Source organism: Rhinatrema bivittatum, chromosome 4, assembly GCF_901001135.1.
Source record: "Rhinatrema bivittatum chromosome 4, aRhiBiv1.1, whole genome shotgun sequence".
Classification (NCBI taxonomy): domain Eukaryota; kingdom Metazoa; phylum Chordata; class Amphibia; order Gymnophiona; family Rhinatrematidae; genus Rhinatrema; species Rhinatrema bivittatum.
This window is the reverse complement of record NC_042618.1, coordinates 372,209,145-372,234,302: the sequence shown is the minus strand read 5'-3', so window position 1 is coordinate 372,234,302 and position 25,158 is coordinate 372,209,145. Positions and strand designations below refer to the sequence as shown.

At 42.4% G+C, this 25,158-nt stretch overlaps 1 protein-coding gene across 1 annotated transcript in view; it reads left to right on the top strand.

Moving 5' to 3' along the window:
* FAM120A (family with sequence similarity 120A) overlaps window positions 1–24,626 on the top strand; it is a 239,048-nt gene extending 214,422 nt beyond the window's left edge. The window contains exons 15-17 of the mRNA XM_029600848.1: window positions 2,051–2,189; window positions 17,605–17,701; window positions 22,685–24,626. Of these exons, the coding sequence (XP_029456708.1) occupies window positions 2,051–2,189; window positions 17,605–17,701; window positions 22,685–22,996 (548 nt within the window). The 3' untranslated portion in view covers window positions 22,997–24,626. The remainder of the gene's footprint in view (window positions 1–2,050; window positions 2,190–17,604; window positions 17,702–22,684) is intronic.
* The last annotated feature ends 532 nt before the right edge of the window (window positions 24,627–25,158 follow it).

Genomic DNA, 25,158 nt, shown 5'->3' with positions numbered 1-25,158 from the left:
CCAACTCTGTGTGGCACTGTTCCCTACTGCGAATATACAAACCGCCAAAACAACTCCACTCTATGGACAAATGTATGTTAGAAATTCCCTCAGTCAAAATAGTAAGCCTAGCTTTAATTTGGAAAAGGGCCTTCTCTGTAGCAGGTCCGACCCTGTGGAACTCTCTTCCTGAACAAATTTGACTGACAGCAAATTCCAAAGACTTTAAGAAAATACTGAAAACTCACCTGTTTAACAGTGCTTATAATACATAATGTATGTATTTTAATTGTATTTTAATTCTTTTCTTTTTGTCATAAATTTATATTTGTATTTTTGTAAACCGCGTAGATGGGCATACATATGCCTTATTGTATGGTATATAAAACTTTTAAATAAATAAATAAATAAAAATTAAGTTCTGGAATTTGATGCCAGAGGATATGGTTAGTACAGTTAGTGTAACTGGGTTTAAAAAAGGATTGGATAAGTTCTTGGAGGAGAAGTCCATTAACTGCTATTAATCAAGTTGACTTAGGGAATGGCCTCTGCTACTACTGGCATCAGTAGCATGGGATCTTCTTAGTGTTTGGGTACTTGCCAGGTTCTTGTAGCCTGGTTTGGCCACTGTTGGAAACAAGATGCTGGGCTTGATGGACCCTTGGTCTGACCCAGCATGGCAATTTCTTATATTCTTATGTTACATGTCTGAGCTCGGTGTTTCCTGATGGCTGAGTGCTGGAATGGTTATCTGTTAATCAAGTTTTGTTAGTCTGTACACAGTTGGCTTTTGCAGAGCATACTGGCAAGCTGATGTCACTGCAGGGGTATATATACTGTGATGTCACCTTTGCTTTGTATCTATCTGCTGGTAGAGGTGCATAACAACGTGTCCTGGGTCCACCTGTCTATACTAAAGAAAAGGAAATTATCGGGTAAGTAGTAATTTCTCAATCTTTTAAACAACAATATATTCCCAATAACAATAATCAATTAAAACTGTTTATTTAGCAGCATTGATTTAGACTTAACAATTAGGCCAAAACTGTTAGGAACAGTTGTAATATTTGGTGTGAGATGGAAGCAGAGCCTTGGAAATAGCCATGCTAATTTTTTGTATTATATTTTTCACACTTTTCTATTTAATATATCCCTTTTATTACTGTTTTCTGTAATGTCTTTTAATTTTATTTTGGTATCCATTCACATGCAAGCCAAATTTTTAAAAAGTATCATTAAGGAAAGTGTAAGATTTTCATGTAGAATATTGCTCCATATATGGTGTCCTAGGTATTGGCATCAATCGTACTTACCATATTTTGCCGTGACTGCTGACCTCCTTCGGCTCTATTTTAGTACCAGTGAATATGATGTACTCCATTATTTACACCACCATGTAAAAACAGCTCAATACAATGTTTTGACACATGCATTCACTGACACCGTAAGGCATGTCATATTAAATAACACACTAAATGGCACACATACATTAGTCAAGTTTTGAGTTAAAAATAACTAGATATTTGTGGTATGTGTTTTTTTTTCAACCTAGTAATTATTACTGATTCAACAAAGTTTAACCAAAATATTTAAATACCAGTATATGTAATGGGAACTTTTACACTAGTACTATATAACAAATAAACTTCTTTAGATATTAATTAATGTATAAAGCTTGCTGGTGAACCAGAGGAACACAGATCAAAGACCCATTACAATGGAAAATCTTGACTCTTACATTTTTGACACACTATGTTGGATAGCTTTTTTTAATTTTGTTTTATGATTCTGTGTTTGCTATATACTATACAATGCTGTTCTTTGCCTAGAGCATTTATTTTGGTGGGTTATGTTTAACATATTTATAAAATGGAGAACATTTTGCATCCATTTTTAAGTCTGTCATCTATAAATTGAGATAAACTGTTAATTGCTTTTGTTTACCTGCGCATCAAGCAATGAATCTGTTTTCTTGGTGAAAGTTGCTAGAGTAAGCTGCTTGCTGCATGTGATAGGTCTTAAGCTAGAAACAGTGAAAGATCAACTCCATTTCTTCCTTGCTATTGTGTAGGAGTGCAGCCTATTCCCTCTCAGGGAGGAAAGCTGGAAATTGCTGGCACTGTTGTTGGCCACTGGGCTGGAAGCAGACGTGGACGAGGGAGAGGACCATTCCCTCTGCAAGTAGTTTCTGTTGGAGGGCCAACAAGAGGGTAAGTGCACTGTCCAATATCTCTTAATGCAGTCACTGCTGTTATTGCTGTACTATAAAGTCCATTGCAATGGCAGTCAATCACTTTTATTTTGTGTTATATTGATGCCTTAGAATACATCAAATATCCTTGTATGCCTATGGGGCATTCTGTAAAAATCAGGCTGTGGTTTTGTACAAATATGCTATCTTTTTGATTCATTAGTCATATTTCCTCAGTTTATTAGTTAAAATGTATTCTTACTATTTTGTATTCTTTCAAAAGAAAGAAAAGTAATCAAGATACAGTGAGTGGGATGTTCACTCGCACAATGGCTGTTCAAACAAGCATACCCATAACTGACATGACCCTCAAATTTGCTCTCTCTCACTCTCCTCTTTCCCGCCCCCCCCTAAGATTTCCATGCTCTGGCCTCCTCTCTCCAATATGTGTCCCATTAGAATATCCTACCATTGCCCCATCTCCCTTTCTCCATTGTGTGTCCCATTAGAACATTCTACCTTTTATATAAATTTCACTCGTTCCTCAAACAATGTGCTCTTATTGTGCATTTAATGCAATGACTGTTACTTACTTATGTATTTCAATGGTTGTTATTTAATTCTTTTATTGTAACGCCTGTTGCCGCTTTATTTCAATGATTGTTATTTAATTAGTTTATTGTAAAGCCTGGTGCTGCATTGTGGTTCATTGTAAACCGAGGTGATGCCCAGAACATGCCGTGGTATAAAAAAAAATCCTGAAATAAATAAATAATAAATTTACTATGGAGAGAAAACACAGCTGCATTTCTGAGTGTGCATCATGTTACATGAGCAGAGAAATGCAAACTGAGCAGTTAGGATAAGAAACTCAAAATAGGAAAAAGTTGTGGTAATCAGAAATGGTCACTTAAAAAGAGCCATCAACTCGTGCATATAAAATTCTGAATGGGGATTGGTTCAGCTGTCAGTGAAGCTGACCAATCCAAATTACAGTGGAGTGAATAAATATGTAAGTGATGGTACCTAGAAACATAGAAATATGACGGCAGAAAAAGACCATATGGCCCACCTAGACTGCCCATCCGACTAATTAATTAAGCATTATAATTCCCATCACTTCCTTAGAGATCACCTGTATTTATCCTATGTTTTCTTATTTATTTATATTTATTTATTTTTAATTTTTATATACCGAAGTTCTTGTAGGGACTACAAATCACTCCGGTTTACATACAACGAAGAACTGCTCAACAAAGAGCAGTTCTTGAATTCAGATACTGTTTTTATTTTTACCACTTCCACTGGGAGGCTGTTTCACATATCTACTATCCTCTCTGTAAAGAAATATTTCCTAAGATTACTCCTGAGTCTATCCCTTCTCACCCTCATCTCATGACCCCTTGTTCTAGAGCCTCCTTTCCATTGAAAAAGGCTCACCTACTGTGGTTGGAAACCTTTGAGATATTTGAATGTCTCTATCATATCTCCCCTATCTCACCTTTCCTCTAGGGCAGTGATTCTCAACCAGTGTGTTGCCAAGCACCGGCAGGCGTGTTGCAACTTTCCAGTGTCCTGCTGCCCCGGTTGCACTTCCCTCTCTTTCATCGAGGCGAAACGCACAAATTCTTCCACTAACACTGCTGCTGTTCCGTCCAGTGGCATAGCCACGAGTGGGCCTGGGTGGGCAGCTGCCCACCCAATTTGGACCCAGGCCCACCCAACTGGAACCGGAAGTGGAGCACCGGACCTGCAAGGCTGTCGTGGGATCCCATCTCCGCGTGGCGAAGAGGAGAACCCAGGGCCGGCATGCCATTCCGTGCATTTGCACAGCACACATGGGGAAACGAACCTGCGGCCGTATGGCCCACCGATCTCCCTATTTTGGGGGGGGAGGGAGCAGAAGCGCCGCACATAGCTTCCGCTTCCTCTCCTCCCCCCCCAAGCAGGAAGATTGGTGGGCCATATGGCCCAAAGATAGCAGGAGGCCGGTGGCAGCAGGAGAAGCCAACTGATCTTCCTGCTTGGGAGGGGGAGGAAGCGGAAGCTGTGCGCGGGCTTGTATGTGTGTGACAATGGGAGCCTGGGTGGGGTGTGTGTGTGAGAGAATGGGAGCTTGAATGTATGTATGTGTGGGTGAAAATAGAAGCCTGGGTTTGTGTGTGGGTGAGAATGGAAGCTTGAATGTGTGTATATATGGGTGAGAATGGGAGCCTGGGTTTGTGTGTGGGTGAGAATGGAAACTTGAATATGTGGGTAAGAATGGGTCCTTAAATGTGTGTATGTGTGGGTGAGAATGGGAGTCTGGGTTTGTGTGTGTGGGTGTGAATGGGAACTTGAATATGTGTATGTGTGGGTGAGAATAGGAGCATTGATTTGTGGGTGAGAATGGGAGTCTGGGTTTGAGTGTGTGTGGGTGACAGTAGGTGCCTGGATGTGCGTCTGTGTGTACATAAGAATGTAAGCCTGGGGAGGGGTGGGAAAGTGAGAGCTTGTATGTGTATCTGCAGAGAATGTGAGCTTGTGTGTGTGTGTGGGGGGCGGGGGGGGGGGGGGAGCATATGAGAGTGAGAGCGTGTGGGTGTTTTTGTGTGTAAGGGAAAAAGACACTGAAAAAGAATTAGGAAAGGAGCGACAAGGGAAAAAATAGGAAAAAGAGACCAGGACCAACTGATTAGAAAAAATCAAAGATCAGACAACAAAGTTATAAAAAAAATTATTTTGAGATGTTAGATATGCCATCTTTGGGAATGTGCATTTCTTATATTTTTGTATTTTGCTGTTTCTTCAGTATTCCACTGTTCAGAGACTTTAGTTTATCAGGCTTTCTACTTTGGTTTTATCTGCATGTTTCTGTTTCTAATTTGTGGTCCCTTATTTTTATATTAGGTAAAGATCGGTCTCTATTTTGCCTGTGTGTGACTGAAATGCAGTATTTCTGCTAGTGTGTAGTTTCTCTGTAGTAGTAGTCCAGCTTGTTCTGTTACTCCCGTAGGTGATGTATTAATGTTCTAGGGCCTGGTGTAGTATTTGCATTGTTGCTTTTGAATCCTGATAGTGCTGTGATTGTATGGCAAGGTTCTAGATGCCTCTTTCTTTGCAAGAGTTTGTGTTACTTCACAAAATAGCAGTGGAGGGTTATTTTTTGCTGAGGTGACACCAGAATTTGACATTTTTTTTTCATGTTAGCTGTAATGTGAATTGCCCTAGCTCTGAGCTGCACCCGTTCTGATGATTAATTATATTTTATTGTATTTATGAAGATTTCTGGTTTTCTGCAAAGATGGTTCATGAAAGAATACATTGTTTTATTACATGATTGGACCTGATTGTTTTCTATACTTGTGCATTTATAAACTGCAATAAATATAAAATAAATTTTGATTAGTAAGGAATTTTTAATGCTGGTAAGTGCTTGAAATAATTGAGGTAAAATGTTTTAAAGTTTCACGCATGATGCATAATAGCTGTTGCAGATTACTTAGAAGGCCATTCTAGGGTGCAGTATATGGCATTATATATCAATAAGAAAACAACTGGTAGGTCTCAGACCTGCATGCCTACAGCCCACCCATGTTAACCTTGTGCCCACCCAAAAAAATCAATTCTGGCTATGCCACTGGTTCCATCCGGGCAGGAACAGCAACAATTAGTGGAAGCTGGTAACAGCGGTATGGCCTTTTCTTCTTCCCTTCCCCACAGCCCGGAAGTGATGCACAGGAGATATGCAGGAAGAAAAGACCATGCTGCAAAAAGTAGCAGAAGTGTGAGCCCAGACAAAATGAAGCACAGCCGGCAATCAGCAACAGGAGAGAGTGCAGATTTAGCCCCTGCAACCAATGGGATTCTCCATTCTCGAGCTGCAGGGCCTGGAGAAGGAGGCTCCTGCAGCTGCCATTTGTGCTAGGGAGGGCGGGGTCGTGGGGGAGAGCGTGTATGTGTGATAGCATGTATGAAAGTAAGAGACAGCACGTTTGTGCATGTATGATTGACAGTATGTTTCTAAGTGAGAGAGCATATGTGGAGGTGACGTGTGTGTGTGAGAGAGAGAGATAAAGACTGGTCAGGGAGATGACTTGTGTACATATTTATTTATTTATTTATTTAAGGTTTTTTTATACCGGCATTCATGAACTCGTTCACATCATGTCGGTTTACAGAAAACAGGGGTGCGGATAATACAACCAAAAAACATAAATAACGTGATGAAGAGAAGCAGTTACAATTAACAAGGGCTAATGAACTGGGAATGTAAGAAATAGAAAGAGATAGAGGAGAATAATTATATACAAAAGTTCAATATAAATATGTGAAAGAGAGAGAGACTAGTAAAAGAGGTGACTGCTGTATCTAAGGGAGACAGACTGGTCAGGGAAGGTAACTGGTTTGTGTGTGAGGGAAACAGCCGTGTGTGTTTGTGTGTGAGAGAGAGAGAGAAACTGGCTGTGGGCCCTAAGGAAGAGGACCACGAGATCAGCATCCACTGCTGCTTCTAGTGTGTTCTACTGGCCTGCAAGTAGGAGAGCTGCTGGAGAGAGTAAATAACAGTGGCCTTTTAAGTTTATCTTGTTTGACTGCCATTTTAATTATTGGGTATTATGTGATGTTTCTGCTGTTTTGAAATATTTTATTGGTGTTTGGAAAATTTTTAATTTTTTTTGTTTTTAATTGTTAGATGTTGTTCTGTTCATCAGCTATTTTGAAACAATTATTAGGATAATTTTAGTTGTTTCTGTGTGGGGATTTATAGCAGCTTGGCTTATTCTGTTTTTCCTAATAGGAGGTGTATTAGTGTTTAGGGCCTGGTTTAATATTTATAGTGTTGACTTTCATAGTAGGGTTGTTACTGTTTGAGTGTGTTGTATAATACAGATGTAACTTTGAGCGCATTAGTTTGTGTGCATTATTGCAGATGCTGGGACAATCAGGCCGATGCAATAAGAGGTGCGGGAGAGCCGGCACTCCGAGTCAAGTGCCCGCTCTCCCGACATGTGCCCAGGCACCTCTCCTGGGCGCACGATTTTGCATTCAAATGAAGCGCCTCCTTATTAGCGGAAGTGGTGGCTGTCAGTGGGTCTGACAACAGACACTTAATTTTATCTGCTGACAGCCACTGGTTTGGAAAACGAACACCGGCAAAACTGAGTGGCTGTTTTCGAACTCACCGACTGGCGGGCAGATTTTGTTTTTGGGGGGGAGGGGGTATTTTTTTTTAATTATTATTTTTGGTGCCTCCAACTTAATATTGCTGTGATATTAAGTCGGAGGGTGTATAGAAAAGCAGTTTTTTTTCTGCTTTTCTGTACACTTTTCCCGGTGCTTTCAAAGTTAAAGGCAGGCGTTAATTTCTGAAAGTAAAATGTGCGACTTTCAGTATTCTGGGCGAATAACTAATAGGCTCATCAACGTGCATTTGCATGTGATGAGCACTATTAGTTTCGGGGGGGTTGGCCACACGTTTTCCATGCACTCTTACCCCTTTACAGTATAAGGGGTAATAATAGCGAGTCTAAAACTTGCAGCCAAATGGGAGCTAAATGTTCTGTATCGGCCTGTATGTAGGTGCTGTATTTCTATTTCCATTTCTCCAGTTTTGCACTGCTTGCAGAGTGGCTTTTTTGCGTTTCCATTCCAGCTTCTGTCTCCATACTTGTAATTTGTGGTCTTTTTGTACTTGAAGGTCACTTCTATGTGTGTGAATGAGGTGAGGTATTTTACTAGCATGTAGGCATTTGTATCAATCTTATTTGTTGTGTTTTCTCAATAGGACATGCATTAGTGGTAATTTTAGACTTTTCATAAGGAAGGGGCTATTATGCCTGGTAGTAGAGGGAGTTTATTTTGCTGTTAATGAGATGACACCAGATTCAGAAAATCTTTTTATATGGTGAATTGTATGGGGAGTGTCCTAGTTCTACTCTGCAGCCATTGTTGAGGGGATTCCTATGGATTCAGAGTGTATGTTTACATTTAGCCCTATGACGGTCATATGTTCAGTGTGTCATGCATGTGAAAACCATCTGGCAGGTGTGTCCTGACCGAAAAAAGGTTGAGAACCACTGCTCTAGGGTATACCTGTTTAGATCTTTAAGTCTGTCCCCCATATGTGTTAGAATGAAGACCACTGACCATTTTAGTAGCCACCCTCTGGACTGACTCCATCCTATTTTATAACCTTTTGAAGATGCGGTCTCCAGCATTGTACACGGTATTCCAAGTGAGGTCTCACCAAGGACCTATACAGGGGCAATATCACCTCCATTTTTCTGCTAACCATTACTGGCACTTACATATTCACTCCCCAGGAGTGTATAAGCGCATTAGTTTGTGTGCATTATTGCAGATGCTGGGACAATCAGGCCGATGCAGTAAGAGATGCGGGAGAGCTGCTTCAAATCATGTTTTGAGAAGGGGATGTGGGGACTGGCTGTGGGTCATGTAGACTTTTGCTTTTTTTACTTTGGTGTGGAGGCATTTTTAATACTTGGGTATGGTAGGACTGGTTGGGGATCGAACCACAGAGGCATGTAATTTTTTTTTTTTTTTTTTAATATTTGGGGTTGGGGGATTGGGTGGGTTTTTTTGTTTGTTTTTACTAAACTGGCTATATTCAGGCTATAGCTGGTTAGATTTAAAATTATCTGCATAAAGTTACTCATAACTTTAGCCAAGTACATTTAGCAGCATGGCTAAAAGTTATTCGGAAAGGAAATCGAACAGCAACTACTTTCAACTAGAGGCGCCACTTACCAATATTGTATAGTGACAGTAGTATATCGATAACTTTTTTATGGCCGCATCATCAAGCCTGACAACGTGCATCGATAGGAACACCTCTTGAGACGACAGCCGTCCTGATAGAAGGAACGTGAAAGAATGTGATTGGAGCGGTGACATTATATATAGTTGAGAAATGGATTACTAACACAATACAGCTCCTGATGAAGCAGTTTCCCTGCGAAACATCGGCCGGTTGTCGAGCTGAGCTGATGAAATAGGGTTGATAAAACATACAGCATTGGAATAGAGATGATATAAAAAATATAAAAAATTGGTGAAAAAGATATATATTATCTTATAAAGGATTAACATCACAGTGTCTGTTTAAAAATGAAATAATATGAAACAAGATACATCGTTGTCATACTTACACTTTGTGTTAAAAAAGACATTTCGTTTAAAGATTCTGACCGCAAATGATTAGAAGACTGGACGGCCTCCTTTTGAACACCAGGTGGGCATGTTGTCAGGTTTGATGATGCGGCCATAAAAAAGTTATTGATATACTACTGTCACTATACAATATTGGTGAGTGGTGCCTCTAGTTGAAAGTAGTTGCTGTTCGATTTCCTTTTTGGATGATAGTTTTCGTGAGTGGGAATCAAGACAAGCTCTGTTTGTTTCTGTGTCAATAAAAGTTATTCAGACAATTTTGCTGCTTTCTGGCCTACCATATGAACTGTGTGTGTGTGTGTATTTCTCACAGGACAAGCAGGATGGTTGTCCTCACAAATGGGTGACATCGAGGATGGAGCCCACCACGGAAAACTTCTGTCAAAGTTTAAACAGAACTTTGACTGGCCCCTACTGGGCATGCCCAGCAAGGCACTGACCCTGCAGCCAGCAGGGGTCTCCCTTCAGTCTTCTTTTTTCCGCGCAGCAGTTGCCACGCGGTGAAAGGAGCTCTCTAACCACGTTCCTGACAGGAATTTGGAAGTTAATTTCCTAAGAAAATTTGCCCCTCAGGGGTCTCCCTTCGACAAATTTTTAGTCATCTTACGGAACCCGGTAAGTTTTTTGCCTTTTTCCATCGACTACCGTCGAATTTGGCCCTTGAGGCCTGTTGGCACTTACCGATCCCCAGCCTAAATTTTGGCTTCAGGCCATGGCAACGGGGTTCCGCCGTTGTCCGGATTGTACCCGGACTATGTCCATCACAGACCCCCACAGGGTTTGTGTGATGTGTTTGGGTAGTGAGCATGATGTCCTGACTTGCACCAAATGTGCCTTAATGACACCCAAGGGTCGCAAAGCCAGGATGGAGAAGATGGGGCTCCTCTTCCATGCACCCACCCCAACGCCATCGATAGCATCGACGTCATCGGAACCGGCACCGTCGAAGTTGTACCATCATCGTCAACCCTCCGGTGACCGTCCGCCATCGATCGCTTCTCGGCCGTCGACTCCCGTCCCTTCCCCGGATGGGCGAGGGGATCGGAAGGAAAAGCACCGCTATCGACGGCACAAATCTCGTCCTGTCGAGGATCCACAGCCATCGACCTCTGCTCAAGCCGAGCCACCGACAAAGAAGCCGCGAACAGACCGGACACCCTCCACGTCTCGTTCGCAGGCATCGAGGAAACCCTCACCCTCCCGGGGTGCGGGGGCCGTGATCCCACCGGTTACGGTGGTCCCTCCGGCCCTGCCTCAGCCTCCCTCTCCCGTCGAGCCGGGTATGGTTACCCCTGGTCTCCGGGCAGAACTGGACCGGCTGGTCCAGGAGGCCATCGAGAAAGCGATGAAGAAATTGCAACCTCCATCGGCACCGTCTCCGGCACCGGTTCCAGTGCCGCCCCCGGCACCGACACCGGCACCGGCTTCGCCACCGAGGAGGGAACCGACCACCGAGCCGTTGATACAAGCGCTAGCACCGCTACTGAGCCGCATGGAGGCGCTCATGACGGCCCTTCCATCGGTGATTCCAGTGCCATCGACAACACCACCGTCTCCGACTGGATTTTCATCGGCAGGAGAAACACCGTTCCGGATTCCCCCTTCCGGGGTGGTTCCATCGGTGCCTTCTGGTATATCTCCACCGATATATCCTTCGGTTCCATCCATTCCACGCCAGGCACCGATTCCATCGACAGCACCGAAGCCATCGATGCCATTTCTGGTTCCACCTACGGCACCGATTCCACCTCGGTTTCCATCGATGCCTTTAGAGCCTCAGCCAGGTCCATCAGGGTTACAAACCCCACTTGATCCCTACGATACCTGGGGTGATGATGATGATACATCTTCTGACACGGATTTGCCTTCGCCTCCATCTCCTACAGAGAGTAGAAAAAGATCTCCTCCTGAGGATCTATCTTTCATTAATTTTGTGAAAGAGATGTCAGAAGTTGTACCTTTTCAACTACAATCTGAAGCTGATGACAGACACCAGATGATGGAACTCCTTCAATTTCTGGATGCTCCAAAAATCATCGCTTCCATCCCTATACACCAGGTGTTTTTGGATCTGCTCAAGAAAAACTGGGAATCTCCTTCATCAGTGTCCCCAGTTAACAAAAAAGCTGACTCCACCTACCTTGTCCAGTCAGCACCAGGTTTCCAAAAACCTCAACTGGATCATCGCTCTGTTGTGGTTGAGTCCGCGCAGAAGAAGGCCAAGCGTCTTAAGCCACACTCTTCTACCCCACCTACCAGGGACAACAAGTTCCTAGATAGTGTTGGACGGAAAGTCTATCATGGAGCTATGTTGATTTCACGCATAGCTTCATATCAACTTTATATGACTCAGTACAACAGAGCCATCCTTAAGCAGATGCAAGACTATGCTGACACGTTACCAGACCAATACCAACCGCAGCTTCAAGCCCTTCTTCACAAGGGATTTGAGGCAGGGAAGCACGAGATTAGGACTGCCTACGACATATTCGATGCTTCCACAAAAGTTTCAGCCACAGCCATCTCAGCCAGACGTTGGGCTTGGTTAAAATCATCCAACCTTCGCCCAGAGGTTCAGGATCGTCTTGCTGATTTACCCTGCTTAGGCGATAATTTGTTTGGAGAGCAAATTCAGCAGATTGTGGCGGAGTTGAAAGACCACCATGAGACGTTGAAACAACTCTCATCTGTCCCACCTGAGCTGACCTCCAAGCAACCGCAAAAGAAAGACTCTAAGAAGTCATTCTTTCGACCACGCCGTTATTACCCTCCATCGGCCAGGCCTCGTCCAGCTCGATCCTCTACTAGGCCTCAGCCGCGTCAGCCTAGGAAACAAAGGCCTACTGTAGCCCCTCCTCCTGGGCCTGCGGCTGGCCTTTGACTCCCCTGTAGGGAACACATGCCAAACCCCTCTTCCGGACATCCCTGTAGGAGGTCGACTGTACCATTTTCTACAACCTTGGTTGCAGATCACCTCAGATCAGTGGGTGCTAACAATTATCGCACAGGGTTACCACCTCAACTTCATAACTCTTCCGGCAGACTCCCCGCCTCTTCAAGCGTGGAGTCTATCCACCCATTTGGCTCAATTACAACAGGAAGTATCCCTTCTTCTGCAATCAAATGCTATAGAACCTGTTCCTCCCTCTCAACGAGGCAAGGGATTCTATTCCAGATACTTCCTAATACCAAAGAAATCGGGGGGACTACGTCCCATTTTGGACCTTCGAGCCCTCAACAAATACCTTCAAAAAGAGAAGTTCAAAATGGTAACCCTAGGCGCGCTGCTCCCTCTGCTACAAAGAGGGGATTGGCTGTGCTCTCTCGACCTCAAGGACGCTTATACCCACATTGCGATCACACAATCCCATCGCAAATATCTGCGGTTTCTAGTTGGCCACGACCATTATCAATACTGTGTCCTCCCTTTCGGTCTAGCTTCTGCCCCACGAGTCTTTACCAAATGTCTCGTAGTGGTAGCAGCATTCCTCAGGAAGGAAGGTGTCCATGTCTACCCATACCTGGACGATTGGCTAATCAGGGCCTCCACCCAACAGATAGCTCAATCCTCCCTAAAATTGACAATTCAAACACTCCTTTCCTTAGGGTTTCTCGTCAATTACGAGAAATCTTGCTTAGTCCCGTCTCAAACCTTATCCTTCATTGGGGCAGACTTGGACACCTTACAGGCAAAGGCTTACCTTCCTCTTCAGAGGGTCCACACCCTAATGTCCCTGGCTCGCCAGCTCCAGTCTCAGAACACTGCCACGGCTCGCCAGTTCCTCATTCTCCTAGGGCACATGGCATCCTCGGTTCAAGTCACTCCCATGACCCGACTAGCCATGAGAGTAACACAATGGACTCTACGACACCAATGGATTCAAGCTTTTCAGCCTCTGTCCTCCATAGTCACAGTCACACAAGCGCTGCGCCTATCCTTAACCTGGTGGACGACTCAGGTCAACCTCCTTCAGGGCTTACCCTTTCTTCCACCGGATCCGCAAGTAATCCTAACCACCGACGCTTCTCACATCGGTTGGGGAGCCCATGTGGACGACTTTCAAACCCAAGGGTTATGGTCCAAAGAGGAAGCCGAACACCAGATCAATTTCCTGGAACTTCGAGCAATCCGCTATGCGCTCCGCACTTTCAAAGATCATCTCTTTCATCAGATAATTTTAATCCAGACGGACAACCAAGTGGCCATGTGGTACATAAACAAGCAGGGAGGCACCGGCTCCTTCCTTCTGTGTCAGGAAGCTGCGCAGATCTGGGCGGAAGCCCTCTCCCACTCCATGTACCTCAGGGCCACTTACCTGCCGGGAGTAGACAATGTATTGGCAGACCAGCTGAGCCGTGTCTTCCAACCACACGAGTGGTCACTCGATCCTCTGGTAGCGACCTCTCTGTTTCACAAGTGGGGTTCTCCCCGCATAGACCTCTTTGCGTCCCCTCAGAACCACAAAGTGGACGATTACTGCTCTCTCATTCGGAGCCAGCACTCTCGGCCGAGGGATGCATTCTCCCTCAAGTGGACAACCGGTCTTCTCTATGCATTCCCTCCACTTCCTCTTGTGTCAAAGACTCTCGTGAAGCTACGCCAGGACGGGGGAACCATGATCCTGATAGCACCTTACTGGCCACGCCAAGTATGGTTTCCAATACTCCAGGATCTCTCCATCCGCAGGCACATTCCTCTGGGACAGGACCCGCATCTGCTCACTCAAAACGACGGATGCCTCCTCCATCCCAACCTCCAAGCCTTGTCCCTGACGGCATGGATGTTGAAAGGTTAGTCCTTCAGCCTTTCAACCTTTCAGATTCCGTTTCTCGGGTCCTGATAGCTTCACGAAAGCCTTCCACAAGAAAGTCTTACTCATACAAATGGAAAAGGTACACATCATGGTGCACTTCTCAGTCCCTTGATCCCCTTTCCTGTCCAATCTCCAAATTCTTGGACTATTTATGGCATCTCTCTGAATCAGGTCTTAAAACCTCTTCTATCAGAATGCATGTCAGTGCGGTAGCCGCCTTCCATAAAGGTGTACAGGGTGTCCCTATTTCAGTACAACCCCTAGTAACACGTTTTCTTAAAGGCTTGCTCCATCTGAAGCCACCCTTACGTCCTCCGGCCCCATCTTGGGACCTTAACCTGGTTCTTGGTCGTCTAATGAAACCTCCTTTCGAACCTCTGCACTCCTGTGAGTTAAAGTATCTCACATGGAAAGTGTTATTCCTTTTGGCTATCACTTCAGCTCGCAGGGTTAGTGAATTGCAGGCCCTAGTTACCTATCCGCCTTACACTAAGCTCCTGCAGGACCGGGCGGTACTTCGCACTCACCCTAAATTTTTACCTAAGGTAGTTTCTGAGTTTCATATTAATCAATCCATCATACTACCTATCTTTTTTCCCAGGCCCCACTCCAACTCCGGGGAACAGACTCTGCATACCCTAGACTGCAAACGAGCTCTAGCTTTTTATCTAGACCGTACAGTTGCTCACAGGAAGAGCACTCAATTATTTGTCTCTTTTCATCCTAACAAGTTAGGACATCCTGTGGGTAAGCAGGCTCTTTCCTCCTGGTTGGCGGACTGCATTTCTTTTTGCTATCAGCAAGCTGGCATTCCCTTTCAAGACCGTGTGAAAGCACACTCTGTGAGGGCCATGGCGACGTCAGTGGCACACCTTCGATCGGTGCCACTTCCTGACATCTGCAGGGCTGCAACCTGGAGTTCTCTCCATACCTTTGCAGCCCACTATTGTTTGGACAAAGCTGGAAGACAGGACTTCATCTTCGGCCAATCTGTCTTGCGTAACCTTTTTCCAACGTGATGTACCAACACCCTTCCACCTTCCCGGTAGGGTGCGGATGCCCTTTACCAAATTCCACCCCAGTTGTAGTGCCTGTTGCACGTCATTGGGTGCATTTGGTGCAAGTCAGGACATCCTCAGCTCGGTACTCACCCATTTGTGAGGACAACCATCCTGCTTGTCCTGTGAGAAAGCAAATGTTGCTTACCTGATGTAACAGGTGTTCTCACAGGACAGCAGGATGTTAGTCCTCACGAAACCCGCCCGCCACCCCGCGGTGTTGGGTTTGTTTTGTTTTTACTTTCTAGGCACTGCCTGTAGCTTTGTAAATCAGACTGAAGGGAGACCCCTGCTGGCTGCAGGGTCAGTGCCTTGCTGGGCATGCCCAGTAGGGGCCAGTCAAAGTTCTGTTTAAACTTTGACAGAAGTTTTCCGTGGTGGGCTCCATCCTCGATGTCACCCATTTGTGAGGACTAACATCCTGCTGTCCTGTGAGAACACCTGTTACATCAGGTAAGCAACATTTGCTTATATGTGTTCATATATACATATATATATGTGTGTATGTGTTCATATATATATATATATATATGTGTGTATGTGTTCATATATATATATATATATATATATATATGTGTGTGTGTGTGTTCATATACACATATATATATGTGTGTGTGTGTGTGTGGACGTATATCTATATATGTGGACGTATATATATATGTACACACACACACCCTCTTGGTTTTGTACAAATTACACTGACAGCTCTTTGGGGTAGTGACTTGAAACTGTATGCCTTTTCTTGTATAATATGGAGTTCATTGAAGATGCTTTTGTAAGGGATAATTAGTCTTGTTATTTATCTGACATTTAAATCAAATCAAATAAAGTCCATGTAAAGAGAGAGCAGGATGTCTTTACCTTTCTTGAGGTAGAGAAATGTTCTTATAGCAGCATAAGATATACACTGGTTTTATATATGAGAGAGATTGCTTTCTGTTTGGTTTAACAGTGTAAATCACCCTTCTTACAAAGGTTATAAAAAGACCGGTGTCTAGCCCAAAGTTAACTTGCTCTTCTCAGACACATTTCCAATTGACTACCCCATTTAAAATAGTAATTTAGCCAGTTAATCAATATGCTGATTAGGAGTGCATGAAGACATCTTGGGGGTGATATTGGGCTCTTCCATGCTCTATTGCAATTGGGTCAACCCTCTCAAAGGGTCTAGTCAGGGTCCTGTCTTGTGGCATGGAGGCAGTCAGCTGTACCTCCAGCAGCCAAAAGACAGATTAACATCACAGTCCTAGGATGCAGACCCAGAGCTTACAGAAACTTAAATTGTGCAGGCATGGGACAGGAGCAAAGATTGGCTTGGCCTGAAAATGTTTGTGCCAGAATAAGATTGGCAAGTACTCTCAAAGTTAATGGAGCATAGCTGGGCTGAACAGAGCTCACGCTTGAAACTCAAGCTTCATTAAAAATCTCAGGTGCAAAGCCCTGTGTGTAGTTTGCATGTGTGTGTGTTAAGTGGCGCCCCCAAAATCTGTATGTCCAAAGTCTTTTCTTCATCAGGACTTCATACATATGCATAGAAATGAAAAGTCAATATTGATTGGAGATTATCACAATCCACGGTATAGGTTTGGTCAGTTTCTAATACTAATGGTATGTGTATACATATTCTTACGGGAGTGACCACCTGAGTTGAAAGTCATCTGGCAAACGATACAGGGCCTCATAACTGGATACAGAGTTTAAGGCCACAAGCTCAACAAGTTTGTGTCCAGTGGTACCAGCTAAATTGGAAGTTGAAGACAGATTGCTCAGTGTGGAGAACAATAGCAGCTGCTTCTTCTCTGTGTAGTTCCCACAGGCATTCATATTAAAACTGCAGGGCCATCATGTGGCTCTGACTTGCATTTTGTTTAGCTCTGGCCTGCACCCAGTTCAGTTCAGTTGCAAACACTTTTTTTGGGTGACTGGCTTATTCCTTTACTTTATATGTTAAAACAGCTTGTGAATATGAAGTATTCTTTATTGTGAATACTTTTTCTAGCTCAGAGATTTGCAAGAATGCAAATTTCCAGAAATTGCTTACCAGATTTCCAACATAATCGGAGAATTAAAGTATTTAAATTCTATGTTAAAAAAGATATGCTTGCTTCAGAAAGTAAAAGTGGAAGAGTAGCCTAATGTTTAGAGCAGCAGGCTACGGATCAGTGAAACCAGGGTTCAGATCACTCTTGCCCTTGTCCTTGTGACCTTGGGTAAGTCTCTCTGCCCTCTCTTTCCTCAGGTACAAACTTGGAATGTGAGCCTCCAGTACTTGGAATGCAATCTGCTTTGAAGTGTCCAAAAAAAACCCAAAAAACCAGCAGAATATAAATTAAAAAAAATATATAAAAGATGAGAATAACAAATAACATTCCTTTTCTTCCCTTTATAGGCGACCTCGAGGTGTTATTTCCACCCCGGTGATAAGGACCTTTGGAAGAGGTGGAAGGTACTATGGCAGAGGTTATAAGAACCAAGGAACAGTTCAGGTAAAGCAAAGATGTAACTTAGCTCTATGTGTAGAATTTGCTAACAAGCTTAATGCATATTTTGTGCCTTGCTTCTTTTGATCTCAAATATCTTGTGGTGTAGCATTCTGTGTTTATGAAGTTAACTGCTATTTCCAATCCTGACCCAATACCCCTATAGGAGGAGAAAATACCCTATTATGACTTGACCTCTCCAATTTGGGGCTTTTCTCCTAGGTGCCATGCACCAGACTACACTGGAACAACTCTCTGCTGGCCTGTTCTAGCTCACTATAGCTTCTGATTGAAGGAAGGAGAGCAGTCCTGTTCTTTTGCAATATCAAGTCTCAAATTGTTGAGTAAAAAGCCTGCAGAAAACGTTTCTTGCTCCTTGTAAGGGCTGTATGTTAATGATCTATGTGTGTTTTTTATTTATTTATTTATATTCCACCTTTCGTGACTAGTCAGCCTCTTCAAAACAAATTCTATTTTGGAACTATAGGGCTTACAAGATCATGGCCAAGATCATGTAGCAGGATTTGAACCTTGGCTTCCCTGGTTCACAGTCTAGTGCTCTTTCTTATCCACTAGGCTACCTCTCCACTCCAGAAACATTTTTTCCTTTGCTTTTGACTCTGCTAGAGTGAAGTACACCTTTAAGGGGTAGATTTTAAAAGGTGCGCACACATGGACGCGCCGATTTTAAAACATTTACGCACATGTTATAAAATCCAGGGGCCGTGCAGGTGGCATGCGCAGGAGGGCCTAATTTTTAAAAAGTACGCGTGGTGACGAGATCGGGCCTCTCCCAGTTCCCTTCCAGTCTGCTCCAATTAAGGACTGAGAGGGAACTTACCTAACCCCCTGCCAAAGCTTCCTTCCCCTCCCCCGCCCCCCCAAACCTAACCTACCTTACCTTTTTTTTTTTTTTTTTTTTGGAAGTTGCTGCTCCTCTGGAGCAGAAGCAACTTGTGCGTGCTGGCCAACTGCCGGCATGCGCTTCCCCGGAAAGCGGCAAATGGCCGCTGTACTGGCCGCCTCCAGCCCCCACTCCTTTCCTTGGGTCCGGCACTTCTGCGCATAATCCCCATTTTTTATGCGCCCAGATTTAAAATTTGGCTGTTAATGTTTAGGGCAGAAGTGCACCCTGATAGAGTTTTGATTTTGGGGTCCTGAAGATTTTTCTAATTGTTTGGGCATCCTGCTCAATTGAGACCAACACTTCTGGGGTTATAGTGGATGAGGCTTTGTCTGCAACTACCTGGGATTTTTACTCCCATTTTTAAACATTTCCCCTCTAGCCCAGCTTTTGATGGAGCAATTGTCAGGTAGGGACCACAGATTGTGGCTTGCTCCAAAACCCAGTACATGTGCAGCCCAGGTTTGGCCAGCTGGTGTCACTATTGAATGATAGCCAACCACCTAACCCTTAGCTTGGACCCTCTGTTTCTGTTGGCTAGTAGGACTTATAACGTAGGTCGAATTCCAGTGCAGGGTCGAGGCAGGCTGAGAGCAAAGCTCTGGCACTTCTATCTTTCCAGGGACAATAAATGCTGTTTCCACAACATCCCCAGCCCTGGTAGGTACAAATAATAGAGGCTGAGCTCAGGAGTTTATCAAGAATTTGCTTTATATGCTGAGAAGCAACTCATTATTCTTCATTGCAGTGAATGAATGACTGCCTCCCCAGTTGTGTTTATTAATGAAGTGTAGTCACATGGTGCAAGCTCGTATAGAAATGGTCTGCAGAGAACAAGTGAGAACCTCAGGGAATAACTGGGATAAGGGGAGAAAAATTACTTCATAATAACTTTTCATTTAAAAGTTAGTTTTACCTTGCAAAGCTGTATAATATTTTTAGTGCCATTGCCTTTGTTGAAACATTTCAGCACAGCTTAGTGAACCAGCAGTGCCTAAGTGTGGCTTCTTGAAAGCAAGGAAGAAAGGAGCAAGGGAATTGTTATAAGTAACCAGTGTTTGTAAAAATATATTTGTTTTTCTGTTTGCTCCCTTCTCTTTGCGTTGCCCCAGGTAGATTAGTGCAGTGATTCTCCAGCTGGTTCTAGAGTGCCCTCTAGCAGTCAGTTTTCAGAATATTCGCAATGACTATGTATGAGAGAGGTTTGCTTGCCCTCCCTCCACTGCATGCAAAGCCATTGAGGATATCCTGAAAATCAGATTGACTAGAATACTAGGGACTACTCCAGTACCAGCTGGAGAATATTGGGATTAGTGAATAGTCTGCCTACAGGAATATAATGCCTTGTATAGTCACCTCTGTAGCATTTTAATTCATCTTTGCTTGAAAGCCAATCACACTTGAGTAGCATGTAGGGAGAAAGTGACACAGTGGCAATCAGCTTCCATTTCCACAGTGAGAGCTGGTGAAATGGTGGCACTTGTGGGCTTACATGCAGAGCACAATTAGTTGTGAGAAGAACAACACCTGGTACCGTAAGACAGTGCTTTTCCTTGTCGCTCCCTTCTTTGAGAGTAGGTACATTGGTGATGGCTTGCATAAAATATTAAAACAAGATGAGAAATTGAATGCAACTTTTACTGCTTGTTGACTAAGGTGAACTTGGATTTTCCTTGCTAATTTTCTTGCCTCTTCTTTATTTAAGAAAATATATTTACAGTTGTGCTCATATGTTTACATACGCCTGGCAGAATTTGTAAGATGTGCAATGTTTTAAGAAAACATGTGATCCTACAAAACATGTTTTGTTAATGTGTTTCAAATTAAAACTATTATGAATCACAGAATAGTACAATCATTAAACCCTAGCAATAAAGGTAATAATAAGATGGTACTGTTCAAAAGTTTGCATAACCTTAGTTATTAATATTGTGTATTGCCCTCTTTTGTATTATTGTTGGCTTGCAGTCTTTTGCTGCCCATTTCTCTTGGCAAAAAGGCTCCAGATCTGTAAATTCTTTGGTTGTCTAACACGATCGAGTTTTCCCCAAAGTGGCTCCATGAAGTTGAGGTTAAGAGACTATGAAGGCCTCTCCAGAACCTTCACTTTATTCTGCTTCAGCCACTGAAGGATAGACTTGGCCTTTTTGTGTTGGCTGATTGCAAATTCTCCTCCAATATTTTCTGAAAAGATGCTGCATCACTTACCCCCAAAACAGCAGAGATCCACCTCCATGCTTCACAGCAGGGATGATGTGCTTCTCTTCATTGGCCTTGTTAACTCCTCTCCAAACATAACTTTTATGGCTGTGACCATAAAGTTCAATTTTGGTCTCATCACTCCAAATTATTTTGTTTCAGAAGTTTTTAGGCTTTTCTAGGTGCTGTCTGGCACGTTGTAAGCGGTCTGTTTTTGGCGTTGGTGAAGCAATGGCTTTTTTTTCTGGCAACTCCACCATGCAACCCATTTTTGTTCAAGAATCTCCTTATTGTGCATGCAGAAACATCCACACCACTTTGCTTCAGAAAAGCCTGTATTTCGGTAGAAGTTTTGTGGATTTTTCTTTGCATCCTGACAAATTTTCCTGGCAGTTGTCTGAAATCTTTCTTGGTCTAGCTGACCGTGGCTTGATATTAACAGAACCCATAATTTTACATTTCTTGATCAGAGTTTGATCAGTACTGATTGGCATTTTCAAATCTTTGGATATCTTTTTATATCCTTTTCCTGATTTATAAAGTTGAACTTCTTTTGCTCGCAGATACTTTAATAGTTCTTTTGCTTTTCCTGTGCTTCAGTAACCACCAAATTCTGTACAGCTGAGGATTAAATGCACAAGGGTTTCTCAAGAGCTAAGAAACTCATTGACTATTTATACACAGACACTAATTACAATCAAACAAGGCACATGTGTGGATACTTACTCTTCATTGCCATCTCAACCTGTGTGTGTCAACTTGAGTGTATATTATCAGCCCAGACATTCAAACTTTTGAACAGGACCAGTTTATTATTTATTTTATTGCTATGGTTTGTTTAATAATTGTGCTATTCTGTTATGCATAATAGTTTATTTGAAACACATTAAAAGTAACAGAGATGTGTTCTGTCTGATTACTCATGGTTTTTTTGGTGGTTTTTTTAATGCTACACATCTTACAAATTCAACCAGGGGCATGTAAACTTATGATAACAACTGTATATTAAAAATAATGTTCTTAATTTTATGTAAAACACGGATCCATATACACAATCATGCCAATGCTGTACCGTGCGCTGCAGCCAGCGCACGGCTCAACCCGCGATTGGACACACGTTTTGGACATATGTCCATAACCCCCGATGCAAAATGAGGTTAGCGTGTCCAAAACATGTGTCCAATCGTGCGTGTAGGTATTAGCGCTCATCACATGCAAATACATGTTAGTGAGGCTATTATCTATTCTCCCTAATCCAAAAAAAAATGTGTACCCAAGGCGCACATTTTTACTCACCAAAATGTGTACAGAAAAGCAGAAAATACTGCACTATTTTCTGCTTTTCTGTACTTCCTCCAACTTAATATGGCAATATTAAGTCAGAGGAACAACAAAAGTATTATGTCCTGAAAAAAAACCCAAAAAACAGTGCTGGCAATCTGTATAGGAAAACAGATGCTCTAAGATTGAGCGTCTGTTTTCCTAAATGGCTGAAAGCCACCTCTCCCAGGCACCTGCTGCTGAGGTGGCGCTAAGGGTGCGCAATTTCCCCTAGCGCCTTTTCACCGCGGCAGCCTATTTACATTTTGCATTATGCACGCCAGAGAGGTGGATCAGTGCGCGTTAAGGGGGCAGATGTTAGTCATGAGCACCCCTTTAACGCACGCTGATATAGCATCAGCCTGAATGTTAGCAGCGCATATGTATAATATCTGGCTGTTAGAGACCCTGATTGTAGGGGCTGTACTCTACTATGAAGTGCCTATGGCAAGAAATTTTAGAAGACAGTGATCTAAGATTTTTTTTCTATATCATCACCAACTATCCAGCAATAATGTTCTTCATGGTATTTGTGTTGGCGTGGTGGGGTTTATTATTTTTAATAGGCCAAGCCTCCTTATGCTACTTCAGCAGAAGAAGTGGCCAAAGAACTTAAGACGCAATCGGAAGACTCCAAATCCTCGGCTGTGTCTTCAGACGGATCTTTGACTGAGAATGGAGTGGTAAGCGAGGAGAAGTCGGCTTCCCAGATGAATGGCAAGCCAGGAAATGGCAGGGCTTCCAAGCCGTCGGAGAGTGCCTTGAATAATGACTCTAAAATGTGCAATACAAATCCTCACTTAAATGCACTAAATACAGACAGCGTTTGCCTTAAAGATGATACTCTTGAGGCCGTTGTCTTAAAAAAAGAAGAGTAAAACTTATTTTTATAGAGGGTGAAGGATGTTGGAAGGTTCAGGGTTAGGAATATCTGGAAAGAAAGAGAGCCTACAGTTATGTACATTTGTTTCCTTTCTGTAAGAGAAAAATGAGGATTTTGGAAAATCGGATCCCTCTTTTTGCTGTCAGATTTAAAACACAATCTTTTTTTTTTTTTTTTTTTAAGTTTTTAACCAGTGTTAGTCAAAATGCTACAATAAAACCAAACCAAAATAATGAAGAGCATTTGACTCCCGCACTTAAAATGAAGTCTACATAAAGCTCAAACTGGTTATGACAAAAGCTTGGAGGTTTTTTTTTTCTTGAAATATAAAAAAAAACAAATTTTGGCAGTCTTTAAGTATATATACAGTAGCTTAAAATATATTAAATTTTTAGTACTTGGCACCATATGTATGCCATTATATTTGATTTTGCATTACTGTGTCACAAAACAAATCCTGTCTTCAAGGCTTTGAATTCATGATTATGGAATGAAAAAGATGGCACAACCACAGTTTTTTTTTCTTTATTAAATTTCATCACCATTGATGTGGTTTTTTTGTGTTGAAAAAAGTGCAAATTATCAAAACGAAAAAAAATATGGTAGAGAGTAATATTGCAGTTCTGATTTTAAACATACATCGTACATACTTTACAAGCAAGTTAAATGGAAATAATCTTAAAATCATAGAAATGCAAATGACCTTTCAAAACACACACACTGTTCTGAAACTTTTTGTGACTGATACCATGCATCCGTGAACAATGAGCAAATGTGGTTTTGAATCAGACGTAGACCATTAGTACAGCTATTGAGCTAAACTTCTGCATGGGTCATAATTTTTAAAGTGTGTAGTTAATATTATGCATGTTATTGTCCTCTTTCTTCCATTCTTACCAGTACTGTGCCCATTTGCAAAAGAAAAAAAAAGCTAATAATCGGTAATAGTCCTATAAAAGATGTTAACTATGTTTAGTCATTGACTGATCTTGCTCTAACCTTAAAAGTTTGTGATTATTGACCTCTGTTGCATTTATTCTAAAACTTTGAAAAACAATTATCTAGCCGTTTGAATATCAACGTTACCCTGGTGTACTCATTGCTGTATGCATTATTGTTCTCTGTTGCTGTTTTTATGCCTTCATATTAGCAAATATGGAAATTCTGTGAAAAAAAAAGACATTAAAAAAGCTTTGATCTTCAAAACTTACCCCCCTTCTGTAGCAGGAAAAGAATTGCTTGTTCTTGAGAACTTTCCCATTGAGAATTTAGTATAAGCAAGTATACTTGTAATCATTTTGATGTTTCTGTTAGTGTTTCCAGACTTACTGTACTTTGAAATCCAAATCATTTCTTTATATTCATTTTCATATAATTCTCCTAATTCTCCTGATGCTCTTCATCACACATTAGTGATCAGAAATGAGGTGTAATTCCCCATTCCCTGCCCGCAAGAGCTAAGTAGGTATCTTAATGTAAGTTGAAGGGAGTTCGGCCCCAACTCATGGAATGAGCAAGAATGAACTACTGTTGGGTTTGATTGATTGTTGATGGATTGTGGTGTGGTGTATTTGAAGGCTATTGAATGCAACTTACAATGCTTAATAAAAATCTTTATTCTTTTAGTATAAAAATATTTGTGTGACTTATTTTTGTTAGAGTATCACATGTTTATTCCTAGTGTGTATTGAGCTAACATTATGTGTAAATACAAGCAGTGATGGATTGAGCCACTGAAAGGTGTTTTCCTTGCCCTTTTACTTTGCCATCTCAACTGAGGATTTGAACAAATACAGCTTTGAAAGTTTGTAAACTAGAATTATCAATTGCTGCCATTGTTTCCAAGCAGCCTGATCCAATCCTCATTTTATTGCGTTGTATGCATGGACTTGTCTTGCTTTTCTTACGAAAATCAGAACTGCAAGTCCAAGGCATCCATTAAGATAAAACCAGGACTGGATCAACTTATCCTTAAAAAGGGAGCCAGTCGTTAACCTTATTGACAAGATCTCTTTGTACCATGTTTCCATTGGTTTCTCGTCAGAGGAATCACCACATACTCGTCTTTTTTTTGCTAATCTTTCTCAACCTAACCAGCAAGAACTGCTGGAGTCTGTCTTAGATGGGAGGTCAAAATGCACTCTACACTACATAGCT